Source organism: Lepidochelys kempii, chromosome 10 (assembly GCF_965140285.1).
Source record: "Lepidochelys kempii isolate rLepKem1 chromosome 10, rLepKem1.hap1, whole genome shotgun sequence".
Taxonomy (NCBI): Eukaryota; Metazoa; Chordata; order Testudines; family Cheloniidae; genus Lepidochelys; species Lepidochelys kempii.
In genome coordinates this window covers 48,173,857-48,195,731 of record NC_136389.1, presented here as the reverse complement: position 1 = coordinate 48,195,731, position 21,875 = coordinate 48,173,857, and the positions used below count along the sequence as shown (strand labels likewise).

The window sequence follows — 21,875 nt, the reverse complement described above, 5'->3', positions numbered from 1 at the left end:
AATTATCTAGTAAATAAGTAATATATGATTCACCATTTTCTAACATACTAAAAGTGTTCAGTTAATAAGAATATGAAAATGTTAAGCTATATAAATTGCTTAAATTTAGAGTTATGGTGTACACTTCTAGGTAGCAAACAGATGTACCAAATCTACTGTAAAGCGTCTGTTTAGTTGTAAGTCAAGGTGTTTTAATGGTTATATCAACCAGAGTGCATCCTTTTTTAGAAAATAGCTGAAATACAAATGGAAAAGTGGATTTAAATCCGTCCGCCTTGGAAACGTCACAATGCGTATTTTCCTAGGACTTGGACGTTCTGGTTCTAGCAGAATAGCACAGCTATGGGAATATGTATAGTAGCTACTGGGACTGACCACAGTAATTAAGTCAGTGTTAAACTTCAACTAACCCTTTATTAAATTACTCATAACTTTACTCAGATTCCTTTTTGGCTTGAAATTTCTTAGGCTCTGTTTCAGTCTAAAAATAACTTTATTTTAGTGGGGGTGCCGTGTGCATGCGCTGTGAGAAGTTGGGAACAAATATATCTGTCTCAGCACCCCCCTCTTCTCTTCCAGCTGGAATTCTTGCACACACGTGAAAATGTTTCTGTATTGTTTTTTATAAACACCTGCCTTGAAGACTGAACGCAGTCTTGCATCACCTGACACTGCCATTAATGGGGGAAATGATATGAGAAGCTTAGCGTTATTGCAGCGTTAGGGTTATAATCAAGCAGTCAAGTCAGGAACTTCTGGACGTTACTTCTTTTGAGGATTTAATTCTGCTCTGGTGCACATGTATTTTTTATGTGTCTCTGTTTTGATCATGAACACAGTGTTGAATCCATTCCATAAAATATACAGGATATACACTGTGGCAGAGTTAACATTATAGTTCAGAGTTCAACAAACATTTGATGACTTTTGAATTTTATGACTTCTGAGCACTTGATTTCACAGACTTAATTTTCATTGACACTAGGCTTTTGAGGATTTCCAGCTGGGCAATAAGAGTGTCTGCGTCTGCTTGTTCATACACTGCCTCCAATTTACTGACACTTTCCTTTGATTCGTCAGCGAGGGCCAGTGTTTATATTGCCTGTTCCCCAGTAGAGCTAAATCTGTCGGCCTAGGGAAGTGGGTGTGTTTTCTCTTTTTAAGTGTTTCGTCATCTTGAATGTTGGGGGCTGTAGCCTTTTATTTTATTTTATTTTTTTTGTTTCTCCCGTTTCTGTAGTCCCATGAAAGAGTGAGCAAGCGGCTGCACCAGCGGTTCCAAGCCTGGGTGGACAAATGGACCAAGGAGCATGTGACCCGTGAAATGGCAGCTGAGACAAACAAGTGGCTAATGGGAGAAGGGTTGGAGGGTTTGGTGCCCTGTACCACCACCTGTGATACAGAGACCCTGCACTTTGTGAGCATTAACAAGTACCGTGTCAAATACGGCACAATATTCAAGACACCGTAAAGTCCCTGAGTGAGGGAAGATCACGTGGGGTGTGTGTGTGTGTGCGTATCAAGGAAACGAGGAAGATGCCTTTCTCCCCTCACTGTGTATCTCCGTAACATGGCCAGTTGACTAGTGTGCAGCTGGTACAGCCTGTGACCAGCGGGATTCGGTTTAGGAATACGGATCTCTACGAACCTAAGCTGGAACAGTTGCCAACAGGCCTCTGACTTCAGCGTGCACTGTGGAGGGAAGGACCCTTTTCAGAACTGAGTGATCCTAGAGAAATGCAGCTAGCTCATACGCACCAGCAGGTTTGAGACTAACTCCTCGATGGCCTGAGCTACAAGGGACGAGAACTGGATGTTGCATACATCCTCACCGGAGTGATGCATTTCAAGTTACATGCTCAGATATGTCGTGAAACCCAGAGGTGCCTATCACAACTGGATTCTCCTCTGTTAGGCTGCTGTAGGTTTGCCAGGATCTTCACATGGGGTCACCCAGCTCTGCAGTCCGGGTGTCGAGAACACCATCTCCTGGATCTGACCCTCGACTTCCCTCCTTCACCCTGCTGGACTCCTGTTTCAACCAGTTCAGATTGGTCTGTCCTTTCTAGTGCCAGTGGGACTGTTTTGTACCTGCTTGTTTACTAGTCTCTCCTAGTGCCATGCACCAGCTTTTCACACACATACGCACACACAGCAGAAACAACACAATTTTAACATGTTCCCCTTCCTTTTTTGTAAATAAATGTACATATTGTCAATTTTTTTTTGTTTTTTTATTAAAGGAAGTATGCTTGATGTGCTAGCATAACTGTACCAGCTTCTTGTGTACCATAGTACCAGGTGGCTTGAGAGTTAGTACCTACAAACAGACCTATGGAGACATTTATTACACTTTTTACCAAAGGGAGTTATCATTGTAGTGCTTTGTGTGGAAACTTTTCTCTCCTTTCTTTTGTAAATAAAAGTACATCTTGGTTCTTATTGAGGAAGACACTCGCTCACCCACGGCCCTGTTCCTGCTCTGAAAGGCACCATGCAGCATGCAGTTTGCAGTGGGGAGAGGGGACATTTGACCATTTTATTATTGGCTTCACAATCTGAGGGGAGAAGGCAGAGGCAATGTGTGTGTTTTGTGGTGAACATGATCATGTTCTAAGCAGCCTGTTATGATATATAAATATATATTGTATAATTTTTAACTTTTAAATTTTTTTTTTTGGTGGGTAATTTTTATCCACCTGGTCTTCCAGCTCAGAGAACCTTCGCTTTTGGGAAGTGTTGCTGAGCTACCTAGCTGGGGTTGATTGTGCTTATGTATTTTCCCTCTCAGTATTGGAGAAAACATCCTAAGTACCAAACCAGTATTTGATTAGAGCTGCTTTGTGTCTCTGTGTATGTGTGTGTGTGTCGGTCGGTGTGTGAGAGAGAAAGGCAAGGCTGGTAGGCTGTGTGACGCATTTCACGAGTGAAATCCACAAATGGGATATATATTTTTTTAAGCATAGAAGTTTAGTGCTGGCAGATATTTAAGCATTGGAAGATTTTGGTTTTCGGACAAGTTGGCCTGGACTTCGTAAGCCACGACAGACCCAACTGCACTGTCTCTCCTCCTCAAAGGAGGCATCTTTTCCTTGCACAAAACAATGCTGCCAGTTGTGCCCGAACAGCTTCCTTCGTCCCAGCTGGAGAGCTGTGAATGCAGCTTTGCTGCTTTTCAAAGTCCCCTTCTTAAATCTGTCCCAGGGATTTCAAGACAGCTGGTTGTCCCCTCAGAACTGAGTTCTTACCTTCCCCGGCAGAGAGATGGAGAAGCTGGGGAGAGAGGGTCAGGGGGAGGGCAATTGCTCCAGCCTTTGTGCAGCCGGGGAGAGCAGAGTGGTGAAAGTGCATGGCCTATAAGGGTCACTAGTCATTGGCAGCCAATGTACAGAGAGTAGTTCCAGCCATGGTGAAGAATGGGAGCCTCCTATGGAGAAAGGAAAAGAGAGTAAAGAGCCCACTGGGGAGTTTTCAGAGTTTGCCAGCAATAAGTTACCTGTCCCGTTTCTCCTCCTTTTGCTGTGTTCAGACAGGAAGGGGGTTTTATTGTGTCCTCTTCCATTTCAAAGGTTTTACACACACTCCCCTGCGCCTCACCCCACCCTCAGGTGTTTCTTTTCAATGTATGTTAAAGCTGATCTGAAAGTGGAAGTCTGGATGATTTAGACTTTACCAGCTTGGAAGTAACAGCTGCTGCTGCTTTGTGGGTGTTTTTGTCCAAGAGTCTGTGCCTGCATGTTATTTGAGCGGAATGGGGTTAACATGGCGGGATTCCTGCTGTTCAAGGTACCCAGGAAAAAAACCCAATAAAACACAAGGAGATCTTCTCCTGCAGCAGGGTTTTCACCTACAGCTTTCATCCCTCCTGATGTCTGACTTCTGAGCTCCAAGCTCTGATCCCAGCCTGTACAATAGCAAAGATTTCTTTTTACTTTAAATTGCTTTTTGTATTCTGTAATGTGATCCTTGGCCACCTATCCATGTGATGATTTCTATACAAATGTTGTAAACTTGACTGTAGTGCAGTATTTCCATTAAAATATCAGGGCTAATCATTGTGTACAGATTTTTCTTCCTTCTTGATCATACACAATGAAATCTTGACACACACTCTCTTGAGGGAAGGGAGGGAGATGCATCTGTTGGAATCGCTCCTGTTAATAAAAACAGAATTAGAGGTGGTGAGAGAAGATAGTACGCCTGAAAGTTTGATCTCTGTTTAGCACACTCACAAATGACCAATGTTTGATTTACCCTTAAATTTATCTGCTAGGGTATCACCTCTGGATTCCAGATACTAATTTGTAAGCAATTCCTGTTCAGAGGTTATAAACTCTTTATTTTGTGGCAGTTGCAACCTTTTGTGGTGGCCACGAGCCAATAATTAAGCACCTCTTCCCCTGGAGTTGGGAGGTCATTCCAGCTGCTATAGATCAGAACAAATAAGGAAGTTATCAGCCATGTAAATTTCAGTTCCACTAAAGCTGCTGGGGGAAGGGGTTGACATCCCCACTCCTGCCCCCATCCCTTGAGTCAATCTGGGAAATGGGGTAATACAATTTACCAGCCAGTGGAAATGTCAAAAAAAAATCTCTCCCTCTATTGTGTTAGCAGCAGGGCTGTTCAATAACAAATCAATCCTTTTTGGTTGCTTAACAAATTAACAGATCTCTTTAGTCGGATTCTTTTTTGATTTAGAGCTGTCTTCAGCACTCCCTTTGCCTACATCCAGTGCTTCGAGATTGAGGTCTGTCACATACCCAGTCATGGAGTTTAGGCCACTAAACACCCAGCCACCCTGACATGAACGTTGAATGTTTTTAGCTTAAATGGTAACATTGCACTTTGTACTCAGTATTTTCTGGAACAGTTTAATAGTTTTTCCTCTGTCTCTTCCTGTTGGGTGAGGAAGCCCCATGAGGTAATTGTGTTGTGGAAATACACAGAACTACCAGAAAAGCTCAACCAGCTGCCATTGGGTATCCAAAGCCATATGCTAAGGCACACTGAATACAGACTGCAAGTCCACTAATAATGAATAGGGGGACCCGAGAGATGCAAATAGTGGCAATGTCAGAAGGTGCTCTAACTCACTGGATAGCCTGTCTGATTCATTTTCAACAGTGCCGTTGAGCCTCCCTTTGAAGTCATCCCTTTTGGACTCTGAACTTAGGGATGCTAGCAAGCAAGGGTCATAGATCACAATGATCCCTTCTGGCCTTAGAACCTTGTCCGACCTCCTGTAGAACCCAGAACTTCCCCCGAAACATTCCTTTGGGACTGCAGCTTTAAAAAAATAAATAAATCCAACAAAGATGCATGTGTGGAAGTGCAGCCCACAGGCTTCAGTTCAGTGGAGTCATTTGTCCATCTCCCATTCTTTGAGTTTTGAGGCTGTTGCACAAAAAAAATATTTTTTTAAAATCCTCCGATTTGCCTGTCCTGGGACACTGCCCCACAGGCACGTCTAAAGCTGGGCTGTTGGAGGACTTTCCAGGGAGCCAGACCATCTGGTGAGTGCTGTCTTGACTCAGTGATGCTGCCGAGCGTGTTGGAGCGGCCAGACCAGGAGCACTGCAGCATGTGCAGCTTCCTTCGCCAGCTGTTGGTGACAGGCCAGCAAAGAGTTGTGACTTCAGGGTAGCCCTTCTGTGTCTCCAGGCACTTTCTTGCTTGTCTCTGTAAGAGCTGCCACATCTTACTGAAGGTTGAAAATCTGAGGAAGCATTTGCCTCTCTGGTGCCTAAAGCTGCAACGCTTTCAAAGGTTTTAAAGAATCTCTTGTTCCTTCCCAGGCAAAACCAGAATTCTGTATCTAGGTCAAGCAAAACAGCTGCTAGTAAACCACTGCATTTGCCTTTGCACTCTGTGATGTCCCTGGCATGCTGGATTAGTGACATGGTACTCGAGGCAGTTAATCCTGGCATTGTCTGGTCATCAGAGTGGTTTCACTAAGGGGTGCTTTAAAACTTCTCACCCTCAGCTGTAAGCGGTCCCGTCTTTGACACACATGGAGACTTTTCCCAGTTGGGTGGTAGAGAATCTGTTGGAAGTACATGTTCACAAGGCAGCTGAAGCACCTCTCTCCTCAGCTGCTTTCTGGAAAGTGTCCCAAATGAAACCTAATCTCTTTGGATTCCCCTAGGAAGTGGCTGTGTAGTAGAAGCAGTTTATTGGTCTTCCAGGAGTATTTTTATAAAACATCACCTCCACGACTGCAACCCCACCCTAGTATCTTCACATCCAACCAGCAGAACTTGCATGGAGGAGAGAGTTGGCTTTGTATTGTCCAAGCATTATTCAAAGTCTGCCTTGTGTGCATTTACCCCATTTTAGACTCGGATGGTGCAGATACCGTATTCTCATTCTAGATTAATTCATCAACGCTGCTGCTGTATGACTGATGTGCAGCGTGTAGTCTGTTTAGGGTGACCAGATGTCCCGATTTTATAGGGACAGTCCCGATATTCAGGGCTTTGTTTTCTATAGGATCCTATTACCCCTCCCCACCTTGTCCTGCTTTTTCACACTTGCTATCTGGTCACCCTAAGTCTGCTGAAGAGCAGATTCGATACGAGCTGTGGCTTCACTCTTCTCTTCCCTGAGCCCTCCTACTGAGAGGTGAACAAGAGATGCTTGGTCTTGCTTTGAGTCCAATAGCTTGGGGGCATTGTTCAAGGATCCTCCTGTATAAAGATGCTACTGTTCATCTGACTACTTTACATCCTTACAAGGCCCCCATCAGTGCAGTATTTGAGTGCCTGTTTCTGCCTAGGTTGCATAACCTCGCTGCCTGTTTACACAACACGGGCATCTGTCGCAGTCTTTAATGTCGAGAAGGTAAGAGTTTGATTTCAAGTTTTGGACAAGGACAGAATGGAGACTTGATTACATGCCAGGCGTCTGCTCGTGGTGAGGCTGAACATGATGATGATGTTGTCTTGGATTTGCAGTGTGAGCCTCTGCTGCAGATTGCCCAGCTCTACTGTCCCAGAAAGGAAGCCCATCCTGGGCTCATGTCATTCCGATCCCCCTACCCCCGCTCTTGATAGGGCTGCCTGCCAGAGGTGAATTCTCACTGAGCGATACCCCCCTTGCAGCCTGCATGTAGCTCAGAAGTTCTGGGGAAGATTTGTTGAAGGGCCAGAGAAGCCAAGCCTGATGACTGCTGCTTGGCAGGCCACTAGCCTTTTCTCCTGAGCCTTGGTTCCCGGAGGGGATACACGGCAGCTCTCTGTGCCCTTGGCCACTAATCTCTTGTTTTTCTGTCAGGCTCCACCCGGAGAGAACGGATTGCAGAGGGCAAACTCGAGAGGTTCTGGACTCCTGGGACCTGAATCTTAAAGTTTCTCCACCCTAGGCAGGTTGGGGAAATACTCTTGTCTCCAGGGTTCCCTATTTAGTCCCCCAATAAGTCACTGGTGATCAGTGTGTGTCCCCAACAGCCCAATTCAGGAGCTGGAGCTTCCAATCTCTTCCCCTCTGTGGAGGAGGAGAAGATGGAAAAGTCCTAGACATACAAAAAGGGCACCCTCGAGGTGAGTGAGTCTGACCACCCGTTTGTTCTGTATGGTGCAAATGGAGCTCAAAGGCCTTGATTGGTTGGCAGGTGTATGAGTGAGGCCTGCAGCGTTAAATAAAAGGCTCCTGCCCTAGAGATCAGAGCTCGGGTAGATCTCGGTGAGAAAGAGACACCTCCCTGTTGGAACTTGGCAAGGCAGTAACCTGGGCATCCTCCTGCTTTCTCACAGGTCTCTGCAAGTGCTCTCTTGCCTGTATGGGGACATCCACTGGCAGCCTGCCCATTACTTCTGGGGTGGCTCCCCCTGCTGGACTGTTGTAGCATTGCATCCTGACCCAAGTTTGGTCTGAGCATCTTCAGTGAGTATGCCGTTTTACACCCCACCTTTCATAGGCTTCCCTCATCCACACAGCAGCGTGGTCCAGCCCACATGATCAGCCTGCCTGTGTGAGCAGAGCATCTAAGTAGCTAGACCTGCAGGAAAAACTATGACTGAATTTCTCTCCGCCTGAATCTTTGTTTGCAAAGAAGGAAATGGATAACAAAACTTGAGTTTGCAACACGCACTTGTCTTTAAAAAGCAGCCAACTGCATAGGTTGTAAATAGAGAGGGTGTCAGGAAATGTAACAAGCTGAGTTTTGTGGTGAGAGGTGTCTACTGTGGGTGTGGATCTTTGCAAGTCTATCTGGGGAGTGAACATGAGATCTTGAGTATCATCCCTATGTAGTCATTAGCATGCAGCTACCCCCAGACTTAGCAGCTACCCTCACTTAGGAAAGGCAGTTATGCCCTTGTGTTCTTGTGTGTTGCTTTATAAAGCTGACCTGTAATGAGGGCACAACAGAATATATAAGCCTGATTCTGCACAAAGATTTTCTTCCCCTTCACTAGGCTGGAGTATGCAGCAGCAATTGCTGTGAGGACAGACCCTGCAGCGAGGCCCTGAGAACCCAACAGCCATCCCGCAGCTGCTGGTCGTGGCGGCCTGGACGCTGGGGATGCTAGTTACTGCAAACAATATTACAAATTTGTGTTCAGGGTTTGATACTCTCATGCTTTAATTCACACGCAGATGGGGACTTGTCCAAGGTAGGACTTCTGAATTTTAGAAAGAAAAAATGGAAGGTTCTAGATGCAAGAGCAGGATGAAATCCAGTTTGAAGAACTGGGGGGGGATTACTTTTCGTAAATTATCAGCTTGGTCCAGGACCGCCTCTGCTGCAATCTCAAGCCCCAGTGGCACCTCTATTACGAGAAGAAAACCGGTCTGGGACAGATCTCTCTCCAACAGCCTCTGTGGTAAGGGCAGGAGATGTGTGCACACACAAATATTAGCTTCTCAGCAATGTCCTTGTCGTCTTTAATTGCTCTCTTGAATCCACTCATTCTTTCACAGGCTTCTGATGCCTTAAAGTGTTTCTTAGTGTTTGTCTATATACCTTCAGTTATTTGCTCTTCACAAGCCATCTTAGCACTTCTACTTTCCCGCTTACATGCTACCCGCTGTAATTCAGGTTCCTCTTTACTCTCCGCCCTGCCTCTTTTAAAGTATTTGTTTTGCTCAAGTAACCTCGTGGCTCTTGCTGTTATTAGTGGTCTTGCTGGTTAGGAGCTCGCTTCACTACAAAGCTAATGTAAAGAGCTCAAACTCCCCCTCCGTAAGCAAGAGCTGGCCCCCTGCAGTTTGTCCTAGGCAGTGCCCGCAGGGGGTGGGGTGAGGAGAGTGGCTTGTTAAAGGGAGTTGGGGAGTTTTCTGACAGCCAGGGCCGCATGCTGGGAGAACCCAGGACCTGCAGCCTGAGTGAAGGAAATTCTGGCTGCAGCAGCCTTATTCCTCCTTTGCTCTGTGGATTGGGGCTGTGAGAAGCGATACTGGATCTGCTTGTGGCCTGCAGTTCAGCCTGTGGCTCTATGCCAACCCCTGCCCACCCTTCTTGCGCTGACTGCAGCCTCTATAGGCATTGAAGCACCAGGCCTAGGACAGCCTGCTCAGCACCTGGCTGGGTTCTGCCTAGGGAGCAGCTGACAGGGTCAGCCTCTGACTGAACTAATGCCTGTGATGGGGCGGGGTGTTGGACTGCACACTCCAGCCCTGGGATGTATTTCCTCAGCATCTGGCTCTGTTTCCTCTGTTCTGGTGCAGCCTTTTGGGGCATGATCATCTGTTGAAGGCTGGGAGGCTCAGAGCTAGATTTCGTATCCCCATAAGCTTAGCTGGGGCTGTGTGGAGGTTTGGGGTGGTGGTCAGCTGCTCTGTGCGTGCAGGGGGCTGGCAGCAATCCTTGGGAGACATGGTTCATGGTGGGTCTGCAACACGACTTCCTGGCGTATGCCAGGCTGGGTTCTGCAGAGTTAGCACCAAATGAGGCTCATAGCAGCCCCCTGCCTCGCGCTGGGCTGGGGCTGCTCAGAGTCCCTGCTGGCGGCACCACAGCTGGCGAGGCAGTAGGGGGTTCTCTGCTTGCCACTGCCCCTTGCCTGCCAGGAACGACCCACTTCTGACTCCCAGACCCTGCTGACCAGCCATGGCTCCTGCCTGGGCCAGGATGAGAACACCCCAAAGGGCAGGGAGTTTCAAACTATGGGCTGGGAGAGGATACCCCAGAGCCAGCCCTGAGGGCTTTCTCCCTGCTCCTACACTTTGCATGTCACTCCAACTGGGTTCTGGCTCCCACCCATTGTGCAATGTGGCTGCTGCCCCCTGCCCCTAGAACCCCTCCTCATCCCGTTCCCCCCCCCCCACCACCACCACCACAGCAATATGCCTCAGCTGTGACTTACAGCAGGGCAGGCGTTCCAAGCCTTCTCTTCTCTGGCTTCAGTTGTCCACCATGTATCCTAGGGGAGGCAGGCGGGCCTGGTTATTTAACAGAATGCAGGGCACTATCCACCGCTTGTATTTCTGTCCTTCAAGATGCCCCCCTGTCCCCAATCCATCCAAGCAGAGGAGGGGAAGGAGCTGGGTGGAGAGTCAGTCTCCAAGATTACTGGGATCATTTTGCCTTTGGCCTTGTGCCCCACAAAGGCCAGGAGAGGTGTTGTGCCCAAGGCACACGTTGGCACACAAGCCCCACTGGGAGCTGGCGTGAAGCACAGTGTGGCAGAGCTGCTGCCCTGGCTCTTTGCCTGCATGGCAGGTGGTAGCTGGGGTGGGCAGGGCTGGGGCTTCCTGTGAATCTCTGCCTCCCCACCCCCCGTACAGGCTGTGGGGGGACCTGACTGGGGCCAGTGCCTCAGTGGGGTGGGGGGAGGGGAACCACGGTGAGACCTTTGGGAGGCAGGATCTCTCCTGCTGCAGGTGCTGGGCTCGCCCGGGCCCAGGACAGAGGAGACCCTCTGGCCGCAGAGCCCTCCTGCATCTGGCTCCAAGGAGCCTTGGCTACCCCTTTGTCCCAGGGAGGTGGGAAGGTGGCGGGGGGTGACATTACACTCTATATGATTTTATAAAAATATGCTAATGAGTGTGAATATAATGTAACTGGAATATGCTTCATGCTAAAGGTCTCTTGTAAGGTATCATTACAAAGCTTATAATCTACTGAGTGAGGTCATCCTATTTGCATAAATGTATCACTCTTGTATCTGAAACTAGAAATATGAAATATAACTCTGAGGTCCTATTTAGTTATGCAAAGTGTGGGCCATTAATGATGGTTTGGAATCTTAATTGCTCCCATTAACCAGGACAATTGACTGTAGATGGCTCTGTTTTACTTGTAAGTCTTCCTGTATACCTGTGCACTGGCAAGTGGGTAATGACGTCTTACGGTGACATGTGATCATGTCACCTGAACTGGAATCCATCTTTAACATGGTGCTTTTCCATTGAGAAGGAGGGGTGGGAACCCAGAGGGACAAAGGATTCCCGCCTTATGCAAAAGATATATAGGTGGGTGGAACAAAACAAATGGGGCAGCCATCATGAGAAATCCCCTAGCTACACCTGAGCTGGAACAAGGGCTGTACTGGAGAAAGGATTGTGCCCAGACTAGGAAGGCAGCCAGTCTGTGAAAGAAACTTATTGAAACATCTCTGAGGGTGAGATTTTATCTGTATTCAGTTTTATTACTGTACTAGGCTTAGACTTGCGTGTTTTATTTTATTTTGCCTGGTAATTCACTTTGTTCTGTCTGTTACTACTTGGAGCCACTTAAATCCTACTTTCTGTATTTAATAAGATCACTTTTTACTTATTAATTAACCCAGAGTATGTATTAATACCTGGGGGAGGGGGGCAAACAGCTGTGCATATCTCTCTCTCAGTGTTATAGAGGGCCAATAATTTATGAGTTTATACAGGGTAAAATGGATTTATTTGGGGTTTGGACCCCATTGGGAGTTGGGCATCTGAGTGTTAAAGAGAGCAACACTTCTTAAGCTGCTTTCAGTTAAGTCTGCAGCTTTGGGGCACGTGGTTCAGACCCTGGGTGTTTGGCTCAGCAAGACAGGGTGCTGGAGGCCCAAGCTGGCAGGGAAAGCTGGGGCAGAAGTAGTCTTGGCACATCAGTTGGCAGCCCCAAGGGGGTTTCTGTGATCCAACCCGTCACAGGGGGGAAATGGGGTGGGTTTATGTGTGGGCAGATGAGGCCAGCCCCTCCCCCCTGCTGGCCGTGTGCATGTGGCACTGGGCCCCAGACTCGTGGGGCAGGGAGAGATGATAGGAAGTAGGGCTGGGGCCATTCCCTGTGGGTCCCTCTCAGGCCGTTAACAGCACTGCCCAGTGACCAATGTACGTGGCCTCCCCTCAATCCAGGCACTATTGGGGGCTGCTATTCGGGGGGCCGGGGGAGGGGGATTGCTGCAGGATGCTAGTCATTCCCAGACAGGAGCTAACACACAAGTGAGGGCAGGGCAGCAGCAATGGAGAGCCAGCTGGCCTCAGCGACCTGCCCTTCCTTGAGGCCCTGCTTGGGTCAGGTCACTTGCTAGGGGCCATAGATAGACCTGGGCCTGGCCACTAAACAAGGCAGGCTGTAAAATGGAGCCAAAGCCACCGAGAGTCTGGCTGGGCAGGGAGGCTGGAAGTGTCTGTGGGGAATGGAGGAGGAGAAGGAAACTCCACAGATCTGCCCTACAGCTACACTCTGAGGGCTGGCAGAGCTCTGTGTGGGGTGAGGGAGGGCTGGACTAGTGGGGGGGGGTCCCTGTCCTGGGTACCACAGGTCAGCACTGAGGAGAGCTGGGGCTTGGAGGGTGGAGTTTGCACCACCCTTGCCATGTTGTTATAATGCCCCCAGCCACTCCTGCCCCTATGAGCCCTCAGCTGCACTCACCTGGGTCACCTGCGGGTTTCTGTCCTGTAGGTGAATGAGCAGCGTCCCCATGCTCTTCTCCACCTCAGCCCTAAAGAGGGACGACTTCTTGGAAACAAATTTGCTGAGGTGGCCAAAGAGCTCCATGGAGATCTGCCTCAGGCCGCTGTTCTCCTGCAGACAGGGGGTGCAGGGTGGTTAGTGGGGGACAGACTCAGGCCCTCACATGCTTTGGGAATCAGCCTGGCAGCTGCAGAGCCCGGAGAGGTTTCAGCTAGTTCAAACAACAGGACAATTCTCTGCAAACTCCCCTCCTTCCTGCTGGGCCACAGGGCTGCCAAATAATTGTGGGCCCAGGGCCCAAGAATGACTCTATCCCTGCCTCCCCTGGCAGAGGAGCTGAGCTTCCCCACAAGTCCAGGAACATGCCTGCATCGGACACTGAGCCCCCTCCGCATGAGGGCAGGTTCTGAGCATCTCCCCCTGTGGGGTGCCCTATAGTGCCATGGGGCCTGCCCTGCTTGGTACTTACATCCTCAAAGAACATTCTTGCCTGCAGGGCCAGCGGGATGGCGATGTGCCCCATCAGAGGCACCTTGGGTTTCCGCAGCATCCAGCAGAGCCCTTCCATGGTGTCCAGAACGGCGCGGGGTCGCAGCATTTGCACATGGCATGGACAAAGCTCCCTGGGATCTGGTCTCATTTCTTCCTGACCTGCAGAGAAGGGGTTGGACGCCGCTCGGTGAGCAACGCTCTGTCAGCCTGAGTGTAACCACAGTCCGGGCAAGTGAGCCTACAGCCCAGTCTGCTCCACAAGAGCCAGGGGCTGGGGAGAAGGGGAACCAGGAGCTTCCCATCCAGCCCTCTCTGCCTAGTACCCTGCCATTCCAGACCCACCTTGTCCGGGAATTAGGTTACTGCGTTTTTGAGGCCGTGCAGCGCTCTGCCTTGAATATGGATGTTGCTGTCCTCTGTCCACTGCAGCGTGGCCCTCACAACCTGCTTCTGCATCGCCTTGGGCTCATTCTCCATCAGCAAGGGGCTGCCGAGGAACTAAAGGGACCGAATGGAGTTGTCAGAGAGGGCTGGGTGAGGTCAGTGGGTCCTAGCCCGGCCGGAGCAAGGGGAAGGGAGTATGATCAGGGGTCAGGAGGTGACTTAAATCCGTACCGACTGCTGTTCATGAGAGGCTGGCTTCAGCTGAGCTTAACAGAAGCGACACAAGCAGGGCAGAGCACTCCCTCTGGTTCCAGTGGGGTGCTCCCAAACCCCACCACAGAGTCCCCAGCAGAGGGATTAATTTACAAGCAATACACCACCAGGACCATCTCTCATTGGCTGACCAGCTTGGCCTCCTGTTCCATTAGCTTTTGGGCCTGGTTAACCCTCCCCCAAGTCCTCCAAGCTCACCTCTGCAAACAGGGCGGTGCAGGCCATGCGTTCACCCTCCTGGCTGGCCTGGAGGTTGGGAAGGAGGAGCCGCGGGATGCTCTTCAGGGCCTGCTTTGGGTGGATCACCATGGCCCTGGAAGAGAACAGGAGCTCCTGTTGACGTGTGCATGACAACCTTGCACATGCCAGAATCCAGCCCGGTCCTGGCCACCCCCTCTCATCTCTGCCCCACTAGGCTCCAGAGCGAGAATGTGACTCCTCCAGTCTCTGTCCTCACCTGCTAAGGAGAGTGAACCCCTAGGGCTGGGCCTCCTCCAGCAGCTGCCAGTCTCGCTCCTGGTCCATTAGCTCCACAGCTGCTGACTGCCCCTGAGGTGCAGCACCCGTGCCAGGGCATGCACAGCCATGCTGGGAAGAGAAGGAGGCAGGAGACGGTGATGCAGGGATGCTTGCTCTCTGGGCAGGGTGGGGGGGCAGGACTCCCTTGCTGCAGCACTGAAGGGATCAGGGTGAGACTAGAAGCTGCCCCACTTCTGCCTTTGGTTCCCCTGCCGCCAACTGTGAAGGCTGGAGGGGCAGCGGGGAGCGTCTGCAGATGTGACCTTCGCTCTCCTCCAAAGATGTGAAAATTGCCCCCTCTGCCCCCAGCCAGGAAACTGACCCCGGGGAGAAAAGTACATGCAGTGCCCCCCTGAACACCCTGCTGCCCTGAGCCCTGCCCCCATGAGCTGCCCACTCTGAGGAGCTCTCTGGCTCCCTGAGTATCCGGGGGAAGCTCTGCCCACTCCTAAGCACGAGAAGCCTGGCTGATCTGAACCCTCAGTCTCCCGAAGGTGTCGGGGGTCCCTGGACAACAAAGGATCCAAGCGGGAAGCTTCCCCCAACTAGGGGCTAGCACAGACACTGCGTGGGTGCTGGGATCCATCAGGCCCACACGTTACCTGTGGGGACTGGCGTCACTGGGCGGGTCCTGCTGGGCTCCTGAGAGGTGCCGGGCCGGGGAGCAGGTGATGGTGAGGAAGTAAGAGGCGAACAGGTCGTCCTCGAGTCCCTCCAGCGTGTCCACTTGCCGCAGGGCCCTGACCAGCTCCCACAGGCCGCTTGTGGTCTGGAAGGGAACAAGATATAGTCAGAGGACAGTGGCCATGTGCAGAATGCAGCTGGAAAAGAGGGCTGAATGCCAGCGCTGGGAACTTACCGCCGGGGGCAGCCAGGCTGGCTGGGGGCAGCTCCTGTCCTGGGTCTGTTTAGCGTTAGCCTGGCCCTTCTCCGGGTTGTCATACAGCAGGATGTGCAGTACCGCCCTGGCCAACATGGGGTCTGCACCCAGGAATCTCCAGATGGCCTTGGCCTGGCTGTGACAGACAGAGGCATGGCAGGTAAGGAATTAACACAGAGGACGGGCCCCATTGGTACACACCGGGGATGATGCCCTCCGAGGGGCGATGGGCCAGAAGCAGCAGGTTGAGCCTGCTGCTGGCTGACCTCAAGGTCTTTCAGGCACTGGCCAGTCCTAAGGAGTTCATACCCTCCTGCCTGGGCACTGCCAGGGGGCACTGTGTCACAGCAAGGGATGGGCAGAGGTGGCCAGACTCACTTCTCCCAGCTAGGGGGCCCCCTCCCTCCCTTGCCGCCTTCTCCTGATGGGAACCAGAGGGGCTGGGGTTAGAGCCCCCACGTGGGAAAGTAGTGACTCCAGGCTCAGCGGTGGGGCTGATGTGAGGAGGTGCCCACCCTTGGTGGGGGGTAGGGCTAGGTGCTGGGCTGGATCTCCTGAGCTGGGGGAGGGGCACAGAGTGGGGGCTGCAGGCATGGATAGCAGGAGCTCCTTCCCCATGGGGCAGGGGGTGGGGGGTTCAGGAGGAACAAGGCTCCAGTTCTGGCCACACCATGGCTCTGGGGTGGTAGGGTTTGGAGAAGGCTGTAAAATGGGTGCTGTGCTTGTCGGCTCTGGGCAGGATGCAGGGAAGATGCTGCTGGCCCAGGGGACCCTGGCAGGCTGGTGAATCGGAGAAGACCAGCCTCTAGGGTGGGATGAGGCATATAAAAGCATGTGATGGGGAAGATACCAGGCTGGGATTCCGGGGGGGAGAGGGCATTTCCCAGCTGGGGGAAGGGGTGCCCCTGCGGGAACATGTTCAGTGTAGGGGCATCTGTGGGCGATGCAGTTAGGCTGGCCCCTCTCCTGCCTCAGCCTGGAGGATGCCCTGCCGGGAGCGGGGGGCCATGCTGACAGAGGGGGTGAACCTGCTCACATGGGGTCTCTCCTGGTCTGTGTTGTGATGGGGGGCCCTGGAGGACTGTTCTGGCCTCCAGCCAGCTAAGTCATTGCACAGCTGAACCGGGACGGGGTGGACTGGCTGGCACAGAACGAAGTGGGGGAGGATGACAGCTGTGTTAGGAATAGCTCAACTGGGGGAGCCCTGAGCCGGGGGTCACAGAGCACACAGAGCCCTCCAAGGGACAGGGAGGCTAATGGTGACAGCATGCCGGGGCAGGGCTGTTCCCTGGGGGCCCGTGTGCAAGGGGAGGGTCTGTGCTGCGTGTAACCATGGTGCTGTGGAGTGACCCCTTTAAGGGGAGGCTGGAGCGGGGCGTTCTATCCTTTCCCCGGGGCCAGTGCGTGCCGCTCGTAAGGCCAGGGCATCTGCAGGAGGATGCTGACCGTGGCCTTGGTGTGCTGTCTGACCAGTAGGTGTAGGATGTCTCGTCCTTTCACTCAGCCGCCCCCCTCTCGGGGTGGGCACAGTGTGTAGGAAAGAGCCGCGTGCAGATCCTGCACCTGTGGAGGCAAAGCAAGGGCTGAGACCCTATCCCCGCTGTGGGTGTCTGGCAGGCAAGGGCCAGGAGCAGCTGGGCAGGCTCAGAAACAAGTCAGCGGTCACGTGGCCCGGCAGAGGCCATGGATAAACTCTCCTAGTGCGTGACTGAGCCGAGGCGGGTTTGGTACCTTGAAACCCCCACCCCTGATCCAGCTCTGTAGCACTAAGGGTTCCAATTCTGCTGCCTGGTGACACCCCCCGCCCCCCTCCGGATATCCTGGCTGTACCTCCCCTTGTGACAGCACACCTGGGCTGAGTGGGACCTAAGCATCTGGGAATCATTTCAATCCGTGTCCACTGACTCTTTGCCCAGTGGACACGGGGGACCGCACTGTGGTCTCTGTTCCCCCAGCTGGGGGATGAGTCTGGAGACAGGACACTTTTCCTGGGGAGTGAGCTGGGCAAGCCAGACTCCTGGGATCAATGCCTGCAAATGATTACAGGGCCGTGCCCAGCGGCCGCCCTGCAGACAGGGGATGGGTCCCATTGATCAATGAGGGTGAGAAGGAACATCTCCCCTCCACATCCTCCCTCGTGCCCCAGAAATTCTGGGCATGGGGCAAGATGGAGCTGCCCAAGATGTCCAATGCCCAGCCATTACTTGGCCCTGTAGCTCTGATTCTTTCTCTCTCAACACCACCTCCCTGACGCCTGCCCGTTAGTCAGCACGCTCCCCCTTCTCCAGCAGGCCCACCGGCAGGGTGAAGCTGAAGGGCATGAGGTCACGCGACGGCAGGTGCTTCGCAATGAGCTGCAGGGAAAGGCACAGGCCGAGTGTGAGCAGTGAGCTCCGGCCCAGGGAGGTGGGTTTGCTCCTCAGGGAATGGAGACAGAGGCACTGGCAGCCTGCGCCCAGGGCTATGTGAGTGAGCATTGGAGCCCATACCCAGGAATTTCCATCTGCCGGCTCCTCATGGAGGGAAGGAGACAATAACGCCCCCTTTCCCATGTGTGTGTGTCTATCTCTCCAGCCACAGTCTCTTTTACTCACCATAGGAACATGGGCAGGGCTCTCTCTGCAGCTGGCATCCTTCTGCATCTTGCTCAGCATGGTTGCCACTGCCGCTGTCTGGGTGTACACGACAGCTGCCCAAGAAACCAGCAGCGCTCAGGCAGTGTTCTCAGGGCCGGATTCTTCCCCCTCGCCGTCGAGCCAAGTCAGAGGTGCCAAAAAGCCAGACTCCGGAGGCAACTGGGAACGCCCAGCTAGGGTGAGCTCTCAGCTGGCTCCTGGGCCAACTGCCTACCTATCACCCTGATGTAGAAGGTGTGTTGGGGGTGGGATCAGGGGAGGTCCCAGATGGTCCCAGGCACCTGGTGAAGGGCAGATGCCAGGCCAGCCTGGTCGGTACCAACCCACTTCTGCTCTGTGTCCCTCTGGTCAGGGCTGGGATGAAGGCGCCATGTTCTCTCTACAGCCCTGCTTGCTAGGTCACGGCCGGGGCTGGCAGGTGGCGACTGTTTGCTTCCGCTCCATCTTACCTTTGCAAGGTGTGAAGATCCAATAGAGAGCCTGAGATGCCCAGTGTCTGGTGGCCTCCTGAGCATCGAAGGCCTGGCTTGTCAGCAGCCTGGCTTGTAGCCCTGCTCTGCCATGGGTCTCAGGTCCTAATGGGCCACTGAACAGAAAATCAAGGCATGGACTGGGGCTGAGCCCAGCTCTGTCTGTATCACCCCTCCCCCTCTCTCTGTGAGTGCTGCGGGGGGCAGCAGGGTCCGTGCTGCTCACCTCGGTGATGGCTTGGAAGCGATAGAACATGAGGAACCGGGCGCTGGCTCTCACAGCTCGGCTCCGCTCCTGGGCCCGGGGAGAGCAGATCCACGGCTGCAAGTGCTGGGGAGCAGAGAGAAAGCCGTGTGAGCGACAGCAATGCCGGGGTGACCTGCCCCCCATGTCCTTTGGGCAACCCCCAGAACCTGCTTCCCGCCCCAGCAGGGAGAGGAGATGGCGCATTTAACCCCTTCTCCTCCGCTGCCGGACACTGGAACTCAGCGCTCCTCTCCTGTCTCGGGGGCACTGGGACGGGTCCGAGGATCTTGGACTCAGCGCTTTGAGGACTCTCCCCATTGATGCTGTGGGGTCTCGGGGCTGTTTCCTTCAGGAGCACAGGGGTGCCAGCCCAAATTTAGGAGGCCAAAGTGACACCCCCTGGAGCAGGACTAGGATTGTCTTGCTGGATCCCAGGGTCAGATGTATGCCCCGTGGGGACTGGCTAGTTCACAGCAGCTGGGAGGCCTGCTCAGCCCCCTTGGGATCAACTGGAGCCTTCCCTCTTGTGGTTCGGGTAGAACCTGACCAGCCAGCCCATCCCCACATGGCCAGCGTGAATGGGCCCCTCTTCCCCATCATACCAGAAACAGACGCAGCAGCATGGTGGGGGTCAGGTGCAGTTCCAGGAACGGCTGCAGCATGAGATCCAGGGCCTCCCAGGGCAGTTGTTGGAGACACTGGAGCAGAGAGAAGAGGGGAAGTAAATAGCAAGGGAGGTGGGGTGCACAAGGCAGGGGGACGAGTGGATCCCCCATCTGGAGCCAGGTGCTGTTGGTATTCGGGGTCCCTTTCCCCAGGTGATACTGATCCCCCTGCACATAGACATGGGTCACACCTGGACCACGGGCTGTCCTTTCCCAAAGAATCCTTCCTTCCACCTGGGTCCAGCTACTCAGCAGGGGGGTGGCTGAGTTTCCCAGCCAAGGAGGCAAGTGGGAACTGCAGCTTTGTCCATGCCTCACTAACCTCTACCCGCATAGCGGAGCTTTCTGCCACCTCAGTCCCTCTCAGCTTCGCCAGGGCTGGGCGCTGAACCATGGTGCCAGCGATACAAGTGTTGATGGTTCTCAGCCTCCTGTTCCTTAGATAGGTGAGGCTGGAATTTCCTGATTGGAAGGAACAGAGCAGACGGGGCCATTGGAACAGAGACTGGTCCCGGCCGGAGTCAGGCTGGGTTTGATGGCACGAGGGACAGCTCCCTCCCTAAGCAGCAGAGCTCCAGGGGGCATCTTCAGCAGAGCTACCACCTCAGGAATGGTCCCATCTGGAGATGCCTACGCCCCCTGGGCCCAGCCGGCAGGAGCTCTGCTGGGGAAGTTGCTCTCTGGGGATGATCCTGGGCCCTGCTCTGCGGCTGCACCCATTCACAGCACTTCATGTTGACGGGAGGGGCTCCCTCTTGCCAGACAATACGCAGAGCTGGGGCTGGATAAAGTGACCCGGAGGCCGAGGAGGATATGTTCCGTTTGTGAGCCACCAGGGAGGAGCATCCTCTGGTTCTTATTAGAGCTCGTTCCTCCCCCACCTCCTCTCCCTCCATCCGCCCCTCCCCGGCTGCTGGGCTCTGCAGGTAAGTCAGGCCCCATGGACGTACCCTAAGTATGAGATGGCCAGCAGGGCATGCTGCTGATCAGGGCTCTGCAGCCAGGCCCGGTCCTTGCCTCTGAGGATCTCCTGCAGCACAAAGCAGAGAGTCAAAGGCAAAAGAATTTGAGGGAGCCTGGTTACTCAGCAAGATGTGGAGCCTCCAAACGCTGTTTGACACCCCCACCAACCCCCAGCCCCAACGTGCAACGCACTGGGGCACGGAGCTGGGAATATTGCCTGGGAGCTGCCACGTGGCCAGAATGCAGGGGAAGTTCACAAAAGCCCCTATTTCGCCATTCCTGCCAGCACCTCTGGAAACCTCAGCATCTGCCACGGAGCAGGGAAGGAGGATCTGGTCAGAGGCATCTTTGTGACTGGGAGCATTAGAGTCCTGAACAGGTGAGGTCAAATCTTTTCCTGCAAACCTAGGGAGGGCTGAGCCTGCTAACTCCGCAGCATCATGTCCCAGAATGAAAACCTGGAGTTAAACTCCAGGGCACTTTTTGGGTGCTGGACAGATCCCTCAGCAGTGGGATGGGGAATTGTCCCGGGTGGAAGCAGTATGAATCCACTAATGGAAAATAGAGCCAATTAATTCCTTGGGCTGGAATTGCACCAGAAGAATCTGGCATCAGCACTGGGTTTGCAGCACACGATATAGAGCCCTGGGTACCCAGTCGCAAACAAAGCACATGGCCTTCAACGCTGGGTACTCTGGCATGTGCGTCTGACCTAGGGACCCCTCCCAGGACCCCAGCACACTCACTCACCAGCAGGAGGGACAGCGGGGTGCATGTGTCCTGGGTCACCAAGGGAGTCCTGCTCTTTTGGGTGACAGCTTCACCCACCAGCACAAGGCTTCTCACAAAAGCAGATCTCACCAGTGGACCCTGGACTCACAGGCAGGAGCGGGAGAGAACAGGGAGGAAACAGCCACAGGCAATAGAGAGCTGAGGCACAAGGCTACAGGGCAAGTCTCTACAAGGGAGCTGTTGTCCTAGGCTGGATTGCCCTCACACCCTAAGGCAAAGGACCTGGCTTGCTGAGTGGAACATCTCTGCATTCCCTAGGGGAACATCTCTGGAGACGGATGCAAGGAATTGTTACCGGATGTGCCCGTTACTTTGGGGTATGCTCATTTATTAGGGTTACTCTTCGGGTGGGGGGGGTTTATAATTCTATTAATGTACTGCGTATGTCACTTGTGTGTTCAGATGGAGCTCTACTCCTCCCTTCTGCAAGTCCCCTCCCAATGGAGCTGCCCTGCAGGACCTCGGTTCCCCAGGGCTGGGTTCCTCCAGCCCTGGGACTAGATGAACACACGGGCACACACTAACAGAGCAAGTCTGAGCGGACCGGGTCAATCAGCACACTCCAGCTGATCCCCTCCTATGTCCCTGTACTCAAAGGGCTGGGTTAAGCCGCACCTTCAAGCTGTCACCCTCCTGTGCCCCTGGTCTCAATAGGCTGAGCTGAGCAGCACTTTTGCCTGCCCCCCCTTTATGTGCCACAGGTTCAACACACCCCA

General features: G+C 53.0%; 2 protein-coding genes across 14 annotated transcripts in view; one reads left to right on the top strand and one right to left on the bottom strand.

The window, feature by feature from the left end:
• The window catches only part of SIN3A (SIN3 transcription regulator family member A), a 60,595-nt gene extending 56,543 nt beyond the window's left edge, over window positions 1-4,052 (top strand). For 12 of the 13 annotated variants that reach the window (XM_073303443.2, XM_073303440.2, XM_073303438.2 and 9 more), the window contains one exon: window positions 1,241-4,052. In XM_073303443.2, coding sequence (XP_073159544.1) covers window positions 1,241-1,471 — 231 coding nt within the window. In that variant the 3' untranslated portion in view covers window positions 1,472-4,052. The remainder of the gene's footprint in view (window positions 1-1,240) is intronic. The other variant, XM_073303450.2, reaches the window with a different exon arrangement.
• On the bottom strand, window positions 2,188-21,846 carry LOC144930920 (uncharacterized). The gene is made up of 13 exons (XM_078854641.1): window positions 20,355-21,846; window positions 19,727-19,866; window positions 19,342-19,437; window positions 17,981-18,823; window positions 15,366-15,522; window positions 15,109-15,275; window positions 14,445-14,575; window positions 14,186-14,300; window positions 13,673-13,828; window positions 13,308-13,489; window positions 12,797-12,949; window positions 10,305-10,361; window positions 2,188-4,154 (listed from the first exon to the last, which is right to left on the bottom strand). The coding sequence occupies exons 4-7, from the start codon at window positions 18,016-18,018 to the stop codon at window positions 14,512-14,514; spliced, it is 426 nt and encodes a 141-aa protein (XP_078710767.1). The 5' UTR covers window positions 18,019-18,823; window positions 19,342-19,437; window positions 19,727-19,866; window positions 20,355-21,846; the 3' UTR covers window positions 2,188-4,154; window positions 10,305-10,361; window positions 12,797-12,949; window positions 13,308-13,489; window positions 13,673-13,828; window positions 14,186-14,300; window positions 14,445-14,511.
• Window positions 21,847-21,875: the final 29 nt, after the last annotated feature.

What these genes read in the sequence shown, in the direction of transcription:
- LOC144930920 (XM_078854641.1), bottom strand. Translation starts at nt 18,018, where the DNA reads ATGCCAGCTGCAGAGAGAGCCCTGCCCATGTTCCTATG. An exon ending in GCCCTGCCCATGTTCCTATG is followed by an intron (nt 15,523 to 17,980) that starts GTGAGTAAAAGA and finishes TGTCTGTCACAG; the next exon opens with CCAGGCCAAGGCCATCTGGA. An exon ending in CAGCCTGGCTGCCCCCGGCG is followed by an intron (nt 15,276 to 15,365) that starts GTAAGTTCCCAG and finishes GTTCCCTTCCAG; the next exon opens with ACCACAAGCGGCCTGTGGGA.